This window comes from Carassius gibelio, chromosome A4, assembly GCF_023724105.1.
Source record: "Carassius gibelio isolate Cgi1373 ecotype wild population from Czech Republic chromosome A4, carGib1.2-hapl.c, whole genome shotgun sequence".
Classification (NCBI taxonomy): Eukaryota; Metazoa; Chordata; class Actinopteri; order Cypriniformes; family Cyprinidae; genus Carassius; species Carassius gibelio.
In genome coordinates this window covers 24461183-24476827 of record NC_068374.1, presented here as the reverse complement: position 1 = coordinate 24476827, position 15645 = coordinate 24461183, and the positions used below count along the sequence as shown (strand labels likewise).

Here is a 15645-nt window from a genome sequence, read left to right as displayed (position 1 = left end):
CACATCACATTGTGTCCTAGCAACAACTAAAGGAATATGACAACAGACTTTTAACGAGTGCATTTTATTTAGAAAATGGGATCAAAATTCGTTGCTGTAACCACTGTGCCAAGCCAGTATTAACTTTTGCATTTGAATATCTGGTTACAACCTCGTTTAATTTAATAATAAAAAAAAACTAAATGTTTCATTTACAGAAGTTTTAAGATGCTACTTTTGACTCTGAAGATTGAAGATGATTAATACTATACACTACTAATTTACGTCAAAGCACTTCTGTGCCACTTAATGATCCAAAATTGGATCCTCAAAATGATTGCCGCAAAGCTATCTTTTTGAGCTGGAAAAATTCTGATTGAATCCAAACATTCCCACACTGTCTGCAATGATAAGCAAACAGGCATCTTATCACGCAGAGTGTTGTATAAAACCAACTATCGGTTGACTACCGCTGAGTGCATACATGGGAAATGCAAAAATCTGATCTGAGATTAAACTTGTTGCTTTCCATTTCCCGTCTCTAAAATATTTGCATGATTCCAGGTCAGTGAACCAGACTTCTGTAAAAAGGCAATAAAATATTGGCTTCTAGAAGCAGCCTTGGGTTCATACAAGGATAATATGAAGCTGCATTAGTAATCCATGCATCTAGCGACCATTTATGAGAAAATGTCTGTGTGTGAGGAAATGTGCGGTCATATTTTTTGGTGTTAAATCAAATGGGCCTTATAGACTGGGCTTTTTTTTTTATTATTCTGCACATAAACACTGAATTGTCTGGGTGAGAAAAGTCTTGAACAGACAATAAAGCGCAGCTTTATACAATCTGCCCATTATACTTTAGTGACTCTCAATATGACAGAATCTTCAGAACATCCCTCACCAGTTTATACCCTGCTGTCCCAATTAGTGAAAGTGACGTGACATTCAGCCAAGTATGGTGACCCATACTCAGAATTTGTGCTCTGCATTTAACCCATCCGAAGTGCACACACACAGAGCAGTGAACACACACACACACACACACACACTGTGAACACACACCCGGAGCAGTGGGCAGCCATTTATGCTGCGGTGCCCGGGGAGCAGTTGGGGGTTCGATGCTTTGCTCAAGGGCACCTAAGTCGTGGTATTGAAGGTCGAGAGAGAAATGAACATGCACTCCCCCCACCTACAATTCCTGCCGGCCCGGGACTCGAACTCATAACCCTTCGATTGGGAGTCTGACTCTCTAACCATTAGGCCACGACTTCTCCTGCAACAACTTCTGAAAAGCACCCCAACAATGTTCATAACTCACATTCATGCTCTTGTTGTGAGTGATTCGATACAATAATCCAGTGACATCAGGAACAAATTCATTTTTAGCTGTTCAGGGTCAAATATTAAATCAGGGTTAAATGTTAAACCATAAATATACTAACGTTCATTGTTTATTCATGTTCATTCATAACGTTAATTTACAATATATATTAGAATAATTATATATGCTTTATACTAAATTGTAAAATTAGATATGTATCTTATTTCATTAAATATTATACAATTATTATAAAAACAAGTTAAATGATTCTTAATGCATTAACTAACTGGGCATTTACTGTTAATCCAAATTAATTAACTTAATCTTTCTCATCATGATCTTTCATCAAAATGTAAACTGGAAACCAGTTTTGTCAGAAACCCTTTGGATTTTTTTAACCCACCCCCCTTCATGCATCTGTCTCATTGAAAGTCTTTTTTATCATCCAAGTATTCTCATAGAAGACGTAGTAAAGATATTATAAATAAATAGCATATTGTGAGAAGTACTGAAATTATACTGCATGGCTTTTACTGTATGCACATATTTGTATGTTAACATCTCAAAATTTCTACTGTTGATGCCCTATGCTTTGCCATTCCTTTGTTTTCTTAAAAAAAAAAATAAAAAAAATAAAGAGAAAAGTCATTTGTGCCTCTGTGAATAAAGTCGCTCTGCTCAAGGTCTGTGTGGTCAATGTGTTCAGGGACTCCAAACAGAACACAGAAACGCAGAGTAAGTAAACAACCCTGCATTCATATGCAATGGATAGAAAATACAGAAAGGCTAAGGCATAATGTGGGAGAATGTCACAAAGTCGCTCACCTTCTTGCCAATGAGCTTCTTTCTCAAGAATTCCCGGGCTTCAAACATGTAAGGAATGTCATAGAGTGGACGGAAACGCTTGTCTTTGTCCTTGTTCTTCTCCTATAGAGTCAGACAGCACAGGGGGAAAGAGAAAGACAGACAGAGATGAGTCAATATACATAAATAAAAAATAGCCTTCATTCCCAAGAAGGCACAACATTTAATCACTTCCTCAGACTTCTTTACAAAATCACCTCTCTTTCCAATTTTATAATTCCCTTACAACCTAATATCTGCCCTTTTCCAACACAACAATGCTAATGTGTCAGGATTGGTAGACGACACGTCTCATTGTCTCAATCTCTTGGTCTTCCAAGCATGTGACCCCACAAGCTACACGAGATGTTCTTGCTGCTACACACATTGATACACTACAAATAGAATTTCCATTTTTCATAAGAAAGGGGAAAAGGCTGTCATTCTCCCAGTCCCAGAGATTGCAGGCCATTTGGCAACAGAAGGCTATGGCATGGCTTCAAAAGAATAGAAAAAGCGCTCAAGTGATTTGGACTGTTTCTATGGTGCTTTATAACACTTCATGTTCATTGAAATTGCATGGAGAAAAAGTGACCAGTACATTAATCAAAATATCTTATGCTTCATCAAACTCGGCGACAATGGTGAGTTAAATGATCATTGTATTTTTTGTGAACAATCCCATTAAGAATTAGATGCCGATATTGCTCTACAGCTTTTTTTTTTCAGATTTGGCTCATTCCAAGCAACAACGCTTTGACGCTTGAGGAAAAACCAAAAGCAAAGGCAGAAATAAACTGCAGACAGACAACTAATAACACAGCCAGCATAAGGCATAGCTTGTGGGAGAGTTGAGAGATATCGGACTGGTTTTCCCTAAAGACCAAATCTTTCGGCGAATAAAAGCATATTGGTTTAAAAAGCATAAATCTCAGCGATTTTTAAATCTTCACGCTCTGATTACAGTGAACGTTTATCTGCTTTGCAAATAACACACTTAAAACTACATTAATCTGTGCCTACGTGGTCTGATATTCAGTGTGAAATAAAACTGTATCAACCACCCACTTTTGAGAGCGAGACATCTCTTCTGATGGAGGAGCTTTCAGGATGGCTAAAGAACTGTGCCGATGGAATATAATACAGACAGAAACCCCTGACGGTGAAAGAGGGGACAACCCATTTTCAGCCCGCCTATAAATATCCATGGCAATTCCTTTCCCCCGAGCAAGAAAAGCAGAGGGAGGCCAAGCAGTCTTGCGTAAAGAGTGTGTTTTTTGTGTAAATGTAGATAAGAGAGCAAGCATTCAGGGTTTTGCTAGCTGATCATGAATGTCAGCAAGCATGTTACATACACAAAGACAGTAATCTGTGCTTTTGTTTTGAATATGAGCAGGCTAAAACCATATGATATTTGACCCGTGTGATTGGGAGAGCATACTAATTGAATCTGTAGCATGAAAGCGCCATATGTCAATGATAAAATACTCCGAATCAAGGAACGGATGACCCTGGAAGTCTTACACAATGAACAATTCAATGATTTCATCGAATTATGTCCACTAGATTGCTGTAATGCTGCTGCATAGCAAAATCAACACGCAACAAAAAGCTCTGTCGATAGATGAGATAAAGTGTCTTTGTCATTGTATTGGGCAAATCAAGTGTTTTCAGCAAAGACACGGCAGTGTGGTCACTGAACCGTGTGAGGAGAAACGAGGAGTTCTGCGAATGGCTGACATGCCAATGTTTGCCCGTTACTGGCTCTTAAAAATGACGGTTTGGATGCATGCAGTGAACGCAAGAACGGTTTCATTCTGCAGGGGCTAACAGAACAGAGCCAGATCTGCACAACTATCTGTCAGGTATGATAAGCAAAACAATCATGTGCTGATGACAAACTTACAAACTGAACTAGTACTATACTTCGTTAATTCAAAAATTCCAATCCTGTCATTGCTCTAAACCTTCGTCGTTCAGATGGTCTGTTTTCAAAATGGAGACTGGGGCTGTGGATCTCCACAAATGCACCATGAAAAAAATTCTAATTCTAAACAGTCTAATAATCTTCTCCTCCACCATAGTTTCACCCCCAAATGTTACTATATATGAATTAATATTTCATAATATTTAAACCATACTATCTTGAAAAAAAAGGAAAACGTTTTTAAAATAATGCAAAGTGCAAGGAAAAGGGTAGTTTACGTCCCATGATATTTTCATAGCCATTAAATGTAAACTTTTGTTCAAACAGTATAATTGTTTTTCAGGACTATAAGAAAGATTTTTCCTTTTCAACTTATTAACCCTAGCATAGCTTCAGAAGGCTCAGATTATACTGCATATATCATATGAAAACCGTGGAATTTTCTTCTTTTGAGTCATCCACTTAATAAAGTCATACCTGTTGGAAAAGAATTAGGGTGAGTAAATGACAATTTAAATTTTTTGAAAGAGCATGTGTGTGTGATGTATTATACTTGTTTTTCAGCACTCCTCAGCTCCTGAACATGCCTTTCTCACATACATAGATTTTTGCCTCTTAGCTGCACACATTTTCATTTCTTTTTCTCATTAGCCAATCTCATTATCTTCAGGTGATAAATGTCCTAAGGATTGAATGTGACTGAAGCAGAGAAGGAGAGAGGAGCTCTCGCCACCATTAGGCCAAAGGTTCCTGAGACCTCATTGGAGCTCCTCAATCAGGGAACGTCCAATCGCACCCTCAGCAAAGACTGCTTAACAGGAAGTAAGCCACTGCTTGGCACAGATGTCCAAAATGAACCTATTTAAAGAATATTTCACCTAAAATTCTGTAAAAATGTATTTCAAACCTGTATGACTTTCAGAAGACAAAACATATTTTGAAAAACTGTTTTTGTTAACATAAGTTCTGTTATTATCGATTATCTGTATCTGTTGATATAAAAAGTCCTATCTGTAAACTATGGATTAAAGACATTTTCAAAATATCGTCGGTGTTCTTCAGAGAACGTCATTCTTACATGTTGTAAATTGTTTTGTTTTTTTAGGCGTAGCCCTTTAACCAAACACTTCCTCACTAATTCAACTGTTAATGTTTTGAGCCTATATTTGAGACAAAAGGACTAAGTGTTCAGAATGACATAAGTCCATACAAACAAGTAACTAAAGAAAAGCAAGTTAAAAATTACGTGGGAAAAAAAATAAGCAGAAAAAAAAAGACAAAATAGAGTCAAAGCTCCACTTTCCACTCAGTTTGTTTATCTTAAATGTTCTAAATGCCATTTTGCACATGCAAATTGTTAATGAAGCATATCCTTTGAAATTTCCATTTGATTGCCATTAATGCCAGATAATACTCAGAGAATGTCACAAATTGTTTTTGCACTAAGCAAATGAGCAGCTGAAGGATTGAAAAGTGACACCTTATTTGCCAAGGAAGAACAGGAGACCTGCAAATTGAATGTCATTTTCTAGCTTTAAATTTATGCAAAAAGAAAAAAAAACTAAATCTGATTTCATGATTTAATCTTAGTTTATCACGATGCATTCATCAAATATTGCATTCTTTCTTTCATCTTGTGCAGAAGAACTTATGGATTTTCAGTGGTAAATGACAGCATGGCATAGATGCTCAATTTGTATTTAACCCATAATATATTCCCTTTAACTTCAAGGGTTTTTACTAAACCTTAACAAGTAAAACCTTAGAACAGATGAAGCTGTTCTATTCAGCTATAGTGCATCCAATCAAAGCAGGAAAAGCAGAAGTCAATTTAAACTTGATTCAAACATTTCTTAAACTTCAAGTATCATGGACTTTGAATAATGCAAAAAAAAAGAAAAAAAAAAAAATAGCCTTCAGCCTCTCCCCTTACATCACCTAAGTCTCGCACGACAGCCAGGAATAGAGTATTATGACCCTCAGCATCAGTCACAATGGGCAATCTAAACTCATACAGCTGCATCACAGATGCCTTAAGAAAATAATCAGCATCCAAGACAGAAATTAGAAATGCCTTCTTAAAATAAATCAGCAGTGACGAACGACAATGATGCATGGAGAAATGAAATTATAGAACAAGAACTGCAGGACACAGAAAGAGGGAAAGAGATAGAAGCAGAGAATAAACAATTGGAATTATCTTTGGAAGCAGAGGCATTAAAAATAATTATGGTTAAAGGTATGTCTGTACATACTGTATATGCAAATATATGTTAATGTACTATATACATGTACATACATGCATTATACATTCCTCTGGCCAACTGTTAAATTATATAAATTAAATACAGTATTTTATATGGATTTTTTTTTCCTTTTCTTTTTTGAGGCGTGTGGCACCTCATCTCTGTCCTTGCCTAGGGCACCCATGTGAGTCATGCTTAACTTGTATTGAACCCAGAACATTCCATTAAAAAGAATAGAATTCCGGTTTACAACATCCATGGGTCATTACTCTCAAATGATTGGAAGTTTGCTAGAATTCCAAGAGTCAACCGATCCTGAGGCAAAGCAGAGATGTCTGCAAGAAAAAGCCTGACCAACCAAGTGTGAGATGAGCCATGGAACCATACAGTGACCCCAGACAGAGGCCACAGGACACACACACACAGACACACGCACGCCTTCAGCAAGCAGGCACAGCAGATACACAAACTATGAAAAGACACTAAGTGGCATCAGACGAATTACACGCTGAACTCAAACACACACAGCACAAACACACTGAGTAGGTGACGGCAAATAACATGAAGTGTCTTTCAATGACCAATACATTATATATGCTATATCTGCAGGGAAGACGGGGGTACGGTGTCTTTGGCTTTAAACCCAGATGTCAACATTTCCCCTGCAGTCCCCTCACACACACATACAATGGGAGTGAGGATGACTCATTGAGCTGATGACATAACTCCTCCCCCTCCACATCCTTGTGAGTGCTCCTAAAACGGCTGACACCACCACCACGCAGCTGGAAATAGCTCGCCATGGGGCAAAAATAAGCCTCCATCTGGCCAAGTGAGTGAGGGGGGAGAAATGAATGAGGACTAGAAATTAGGCATGGCACTTGAAATCACGTTTCTCTCAAAAGGATAGTTCACCCAGTCAAAAATGGCATGATGACAATGCCGAAATGCCAATGGTTCAGTGTAGTACACAAATGCAGTATTTTTTTTTTTTTTTTGTAAGACATGGTCATATTTGTGTTTCTACTTTTGGGTGCCAGCCCTAATTTTAATTAGGGGTGTTCATTTTAACCAGTTAACCATTAAGAATTTTGACAGATTAAATACAATCAGTTAAATGGTTAAAAAAAGTCATTTGTTTATTTTCAAGAATTTATCAAAATATTTTAATAGTTTGCTGCATGGTTATAATAAGTTGCATATAATAAGTTGCATATAATAAGTCACATTTTATCATTTCATTCAGAAATAGGCCTAACGCAGACACAATATTTACAAACATTATAATAAGCATTGTAAACATAGCTAGGCTATTACAGTTCCCCTCACTCCACAACAAATCCTTTCAATTAACAATATTTAGAAAAGAACAAGAATTAAAAATAGGTCATATTTAAGTTATAGCAATATAAACGACAAGCCAAAACGAATTAATTTAGGCTAAAACGAAACCAATGCTGGGTCTCTCATTCGACACAAAATCAAATGTTTCCGTATTCGCGATGCATTTGAATGCCATATTATTATTATTATGTAGCCTACTTCCCTGTTCCCTCGCATTCCAATATCCACGTAAAACAAAATGTTTTGCATATCATCATGGCAGTTTGATGATAACCCTTAATGGCACTGATTGTACTACATATTTAAACTGAGCAGTGTGGGTTTTTTTTTCCCCCGTATGTTTGACTGACTGTATTTTATCATCATAATGAACAGGCTGCATTGTTAAGGTAGCAACGCTTAACTTGTGTGCACGCATGCATTTCCTTCTAACAGTGGAAGCAACTTGGAGACTTTACCACCACAATACCATCAATAATAAATAATGATAAAGCAATTGAGTAGCCACAGGAATGAAAAAAAGGGGTCCCAGCCATTGGGGGAAATCCAGGAGGGGGGGATGGACAAAAGTCAATAGTTGTGTAACTCGACTGTCAAGGCTTTATTCACTTAAACATCGGATGAAGTGATTTGTTTCCCTTTAATACAGATGATGCCAATGTATTTTTTCCGAAAAAATTTATTAAGTCCGCTAAGTTAGCAATAATAATGTTACCTTCTTGAGGGATAGTAATGTCTACAACGTAGGTCTCTGTGTGACCAAAACAGTTTGAAGTTGTCTAATTTGGCACGGTCTTCCCTGCTGCACTAATAGTAATAAGGCTGTGTATACTTGTCCTTACAAGTACAATTTGAGCTGTATTATTTCTGTCCCCTTCAAAAATTGATCTTGAGAAATTTTATGTTTATTGTCCCCCCGACTGTTAGAGTAAATTTACGCACAGGTCCCAGTATTAATCAACAAAAGCACGCGAGAGAGAGAGAGAGAGAGAGAAACACTGGGCAGCAGCTGTCAGAGTTCATCTTAGCGTTGGTCAACACATCTGGCCATAAATCCCCCCATGGTCCTCACAGCAAGAGAGAGAGAGAACAGTACAGACAATCACACAGACCCCGAGGCTGGCCTGAGGTCAGGTTTGTCTCTTTGAGTTGAAGTGTTTGTACAGCATGACACAGGGATAACGCTTTCACACTCTGTATTGAATTGAAGAGAGTGTTTACAAATCAGGACGAGAAAATGTGTGCCAATTTTAAGAACGGGGGTAATTTTGAAACCAAACGGCAATACAGTGAACTGAAATTTGAAATCACACAAATGGACCTGGACTTTTGTTTACAGTTCAAAGTGCCACCATTACATTTGTCCTGTGCATCCCTAAGATGCACCATCCCTGTAATAAAATAAAAATAAAAAATTCCATGGATTCACATGGCTTCATTACATTGGTTTCCATGGATTTACATTTTTCTGTTTCATAACATTTGGTTAGAATATGGTGTAGTGAACTCTACAACACTAAATATGAACAACAGGTGTGTTCACGTGTACTGCTTATGACATTTTGCCAATGTGACCTCCATATTAAGGGTGCATTTAGTGTGACATCATTACCTGCATCTCGCATATTGTGCAACTTTAAACTCTTAATTTTGCCTCTTTATGTGTGCATGAAACACACCGAGTGCTCACAATGTGCATGAGCACAAACCAAAAGCCATTACCATTAGCCATATAAAACGAAAGCAAAAGAGTGACTGAAAAAAAATGTTTGCAGCTGTTCTGAAACCATTGTACAGCTGTTGTTTGAATATTCGCAGTTTAAATTAATTACGATAGTTACTGTGTGCTAAACTCCTACAGACGTGCTAGCCAGAATTGATTAGCTTGATGAAAAGATTACCAGAGATCCTGTACTAATGTAGCATCATGTCAAGGTTAATGTAGCATTACATTAAGAGTAAAAATATAGGTAGCCTCCCCTTTTCGATTGCAGAGGAACCGCTCTTGAATAACTATCAACACATCTGCAAAGGGTCATTGTGTTTGATGGAGTGAATAAAACGCAATGAACTTTTCTTCATTCCAACTCTTAGGATGATTTTACAATACACTACATTAACTACTTGTAGAATTTATTAGAAACAGTAATAACCTAATCTCCATCAGGGCCCTTTGAACCAAAGAGAGTGAACAGATATGTTTAATTGTTTGGTACTCTGCTGACTCTCAGTTGACTTTTATTCAGACCATAGAACACGGTAAGAGGTCATGTGTGCCATGACAGCATCATTATTGATGAAACCTCAATGACTGTAATGCATTAATACAGGCAAAACTTTGCACACTTCTATCTCTCCATCTCTTTCACCCTAGTCAAAAAGCAGAGCAGAGCAGGGAAAACATACTGCAAGAACATCAGGTGCAGAGATGCACTACAGAAGATACAGTCAGTAAACTGAACAGTAGTGGAAGTTTCAAAATACGAAGTACCTCCCTCATATCCTCTACAACATGCCTGTACCAGGAAAAACACTGCCGTCACAGCAGACAAAAGGTAGAAGGCAACATACGAATCTTTTCTACTAGGATGCTTTTATCTGGTTGGTTTTTAAAGGCAGCAGAAATGTATCCACAGCTGCCTATGGTAAAACAGCATCTGATGCAGCAGTTAAAAAGTGTGAATTTATGCACATTATAAAACATTAAAAAACCAAAAATGTGTCATTTAATTTATAGATTTTTTTTTTTTTTACTAAATATGTACTTAAATATCTCTAAAGTTCACATGAATTGGCTTTAGATCATTAGATATGATGTTATGGCATTGTGAAAACTGGTCTGAAACTGTAGGTTAAGTCACCGATTGACTGTGGAGCGAGGTAGCTGCCATAGGTGTCAGACACATGCATGCAACCAAACACAGACGTATGGTCACCAAGGTATTATGATAATTACACCATGATGCTTGATACACAAACTCCCCGCCATCTGATCTACCTTCTGTAGCATGAAGACTGTAACAAAATGGGATTTACAGTTTTCTGAGGAAAATATATGCCTGTGCTAAACTCACCACAATGCAAGAGTGTTATGGATGGTTGCCAGGTCATTGTTTTGCAGTTGTTGGTTAGGGGTAGCTTTAATTGGATGGTAAACACCTTTATGATGTTATAAACCCCAAAAATTAATAATCCTCAGAAAAAAAGATGGTAGTATGAATGTTGGCAACCAAACAGTTTTGAATAACATTGGCCATTGACTGTATGGACAGAAACAGACATTTCTCAGAATATCTTCTTTCATTGACAAAGGTTCAGAACAACAGGAAGGTGAGGAATTTAGATTCTAAGATTCCAAAGGATCAATTTCCCGTCTTTTTGTCAAAATCTGGCTTTCAGGTTTATCTCTCGTGAAAAATAAACCAGTCAAAAAATTGGAATCCCTAGTTCGTCTCATGCCTCCGAACGAAGCACATTTGAGATCTAAATACATCCGTAATCTTTATTGTTTTGTAATCATCACTGATCTGATTAAAGCCATCTTTAAGCTGCCAGGATAGAAACACGCTGTGATCCGAATGCTCACTGCAGCCCGGTATCCATAGATACAGAGCCACAGCTCCGCTTCTCAGCTCTCTGTTTACATGTCCATGACAAATTTTGACTCTCTGAAAAGCCTACTTTAAAAATAATCACAAACTTCATCAAAGATTTGCACATATTGCTGCATCTATCAAAACTACAAGAACACAAAAATATTGTCCTGCAAAAACATGCATGCAGCTGCAGTTTGCGGTTATTTAAAGCCCTTTTCAATGAACTACATGTCTTTAATAAACTACCAATTTGCAAAAATCAACACCGAAGTTCATATTTTTCCAACATGATGAATCACCGTATCTTATTACAGGAGGTCAAGGTTCAAGAAGAGGGTGGCTAATCGCAACGGGACGTTTACACTCCAATTTTAACTGCTTTGAGTTTAACATTCAGCTTTCAGACACACACACACTTTGCTAGACAAAGCACCCATTACACATCAACTCTCATTAACTGCCTTAATGGGCATGAATAAGAATAGACTTTCCCCATTCCTGAGCATTTGAAAACTGCAAAAATGTGTGCGCGCATACACAGTCCCACAAAATGATGCTTCCATATTAATTTGTTAACATCTAGCAAATCAAAAGTGAGCATCTGAAAATTGCATTGATTGAGCGGGACACATTTGACATTAATAGATGAGGATGAGAGAGATTAATCGAGAACGTGTGCTCATTACGGGAGAAGATCTATAGGGCTTTTGGCTGCAGTGCAGCACTGGTGTGTCAGAGAGAGAGGAGGGAGGGGGGGGTTGGTGATGGGCTGATGGGCTTCTGTCTCTAGCTCCCCCTGGTGTCCAGCAAAGACATCGCTCTGAGATCGGAGTGTGAAAGATGCATGGAGGCAGGAGATCGGCACTTTTAAGAGATGGAGGGGAGGGAAAACCTTCACATCAGCACTTTGCAAACAGCGTAGCAGACAGCCGGCACCCTGTGGATTCAGTAATGGCCTTAGTGACAGGGGTATCCAAGGACAGACATGCATTAATTTGTACCTCGCCTTCAAGCCTCGGGGGCCTGATGCTGGACAGGTGGATGGTCTTGAGTTCCCCAGAGTTCAGCTTCACCACAATGGCATCTGCGTTCATGACTTGCATCACCTGTACAGAAGAGGGCAAAAAGAAAATTGAGTAAATGCAAAGAGTCAACCCATTAACAATGAATCCTGGCATAATTTACTTAAAGGAGGTTTGACATTATGATTAGGTCATAAGACAATCAATTACAGTGACATTTTATACTACAGGTTTCCAAACTACACAAATTAAGCCTTATTTGAATATTTATTCATCCATAATATAGGTTTTTGTCCATTTCGAAGCATGACAGACACAGTGAACTGTTCTTTAAAAAAAAGAGAGATTATAACTCTCCATACAAGCAGGTGGCAGTAGTCTATATTCATCATTCATAAACAAAACTCACGCAACTAGTGCCAACGATACAAAGCACACTGCAAAAACTGGGTTAACAGACACACGACAGCCCGTCATTTAGCTTGATGTGTCTGCCTTAAAAGTAAATGTTTGAAAGTCAAAAATGGAAAAAAGCCTTTGGGATGGTTGCATTTTAAATTTAGCCCACTTGCAACACCACATCTACAGTGATGAAAACACTTTGTTTTGAAAAAGTTACCACATACAACAAGTTGTGAGAATTTTTTCGCACTCAAATTGCCTGCAGTGATCAATTTTTATTTATTATTTTTTTTTTGTAAAGACTATGATGTTTTCAGCCTGTTTATTGAACATTTGTCAGTCACCCCGATATTCATGAGTGATGTCGAAAGTGTGCAAGTAGGTGTTAGAAAGAGAACGAGAGGTGGTGAGCAAGTCACCGCTCCACTGGGAGGACGGGAGAGACTCACTTGTTGCCAGAGAAACGTTACTATACTCCACCACGAGCCTTCTGCAGTACAAAAGCAAACAGCTGCAAACAAAACACTTCTCCCACACTCTGTTCTCAAAAGAACAACCCTCCTCTCTCCGATTCTCTCATCCTACCACCATTACCTCACCATTTCACTCATATAAGACAATGAAAGCGAGCCGACAGGGAACACAAAGGAACTGAGAGAACGAGAGGATGGGAACGGTCCATCATTTTTATTTAGAAGAAAAGGAACAGGAAGAGGATTAAACGGAGCACTTAGAAGTGTGCCACAGCATTTGTTTAACAACAGATCTGCTTAAAAAAAAATAGATTAAATAGTCTATATGGACATGCCCCTTTCAATATAGAAAAATACCACTTTATTTTCATTTATTTTTATTTTTTACATTTTTAGGGTTGTTGTGGGTAGTTGCAAAAGCTCTGCAATTCAGTCTTGATCATTTCTATGTAGATACTAGGTAGTTCATAACTGGATCAAGTCATAAGAGTACCTCCCAAAGTAGGGTAGCATGATTAATCAAAATAAAACCATTTATTATAACAACAACAACAATAAAGATAATAATAATTATAATACAATAAGAAAAACAACAATAAGAACAACAATTATCAGTATTATTATTGAGTGATACTGACAAATAAATCACAATTTTGCCCAAATTGCACAACTACCTAACTATTTTCAGGATTCCAATCCCATCCCATCCCAATCTCAAAGTCTCTGATAGCTTGATTCCCTTCTTTTTTACTCCATGGGATTTTTCATTGTCTAATCACTCAAAGAGAAAAGGCAAACGGCGTGAAGCATTGACATGCAGGTTTTGTGACATCTGTTGTGTACATGGACAAGCCGTCCAAGAAGACAAATGTCACAAAAGCTCTGACGTTTAGAACCACGTCCGAGTCGATCATATCCATATCATCTCATATGATCATTAATGCATGTTATTTCATAGAGGAGTCATTGATGTGGAAGATGACTTGCGTCTGTTGCGGGTCTGGGTAATGGATCAGATATAATCAGACCTGAACAGACAGGGGAATGCCTCAAAAATGCATGCATTATCTAGATCTGAGCAATTGAAGACAAAATTACAGTCTTCAGTGGGACGTGAACAGGAAAGAAGGATGATATGAGCACAATAACAACACAGGGTGACAAATCGTCTGGCTTTGCACTGAATCTTCAGCCTGGAAATGAAACGGATCGCTTTCAAAAATATTCAGCTGGAATGTCACCGTTTATGTGTGTGTTCCTAAATGCACTCAGTCCCAAATCAACCAGGTCATCTGAGCAAATCAGTGCTTTTATTTATCGATGTGGTAGTACAGGAGCAGAACTGGGAGCAGTAAGAAGAACATTTTGCCGTTTCATTAGCAGTCACACATGCAAGGCACTTCACCGCAAGCTGCCAACAGGGATCTACAGCCCAGATCCATGACTCACTCTGGTACTGCAGCCCATTGAACGTGACAGGGAGCTACTGCCACCTACAGAACATGACTGGAATTACATCTAAAGGACACCACACAGCAAAAGAACATTCAAATGTTTGGTACAATTTAAAAAACAATAATAATCTAATCAACTTTAGTGCAGTTTTATTTATTTTTTCTCTATACTTCCTCACACTGGTATATTTAACATTAACAAAAACATTTAAAAAAAAGTAGTGCCATTGTACTAAGAATGGTACTTCCAATACATGTCATAGTACTGAATGATTTTCATATTTACACTACCATTCAAAAGTTTGGGGTCACTAAGATTGTATGTTTTGGAAATAAATGTCTCAAGTCAGAATTTGTTTTAATGTTGCAATAATGTTATTACATTATAGGCAAACTCTTTTTGAACATGTGAAGGACAGGAAATGCAAACCAATTAAAACAGCTAGACCTGTATACCAGGACAGAGAAATGGCTTACAAATACTTGCCATTCTGCTTTTGTCAGTAGCTTTCTCTCTCTCTCTCACACACACACTCACTTAAACACACTTGTGCACAATTTCAAAGTCTATCTTCTTTTTCTCCTGGCTCAGAGAGATCTGAGGCAAGCTAAAGCTCATATTAATGTTTTATTCTTCACTTCTGGTATTTTCTGACTCAGGCAAAAACACACTTTTGTGTCTGCGGATTTTGAAACTAATTCTGTAAGCAGATTGCAGTGCAACACCTTTACATAACCAAAGGCCGAGCATGAATAATTGAAAAGTCTTGGAAGTTCACTGAAACAACCTTACTTTAAGGAGAATGAAGAAACTTTCTGCAAAAGCACAGTTGCTGACTTAAAAGAGAGCACACAGTGTCAACATATCAATTAAGACCAGGCGGCAGCGGTTTAAACAACGTTAACAAACCTTATTGATGTGGCAGTATCACTGCCGCTGCAAAAAGTAACTTAACATGAATGTCAACATGAATCAGCATTTATACAAGATTTACTTCAAGAATATCTTACCGACCTCAAACATTTGAACGTATT

At 37.8% G+C, this 15645-nt stretch overlaps 1 protein-coding gene across 1 annotated transcript in view; it reads right to left on the bottom strand.

The window, feature by feature from the left end:
- Positions 1–15645, bottom strand: part of snd1 (staphylococcal nuclease and tudor domain containing 1) — a 167220-nt gene that overhangs the window by 138247 nt on the left and 13328 nt on the right. The window contains exons 10-11 of the mRNA XM_052577497.1: positions 12261–12365; positions 2129–2230 (exon numbers count right to left, since the gene is read on the bottom strand). Coding sequence (XP_052433457.1) covers positions 2129–2230; positions 12261–12365 — 207 coding nt within the window. The remainder of the gene's footprint in view (positions 1–2128; positions 2231–12260; positions 12366–15645) is intronic.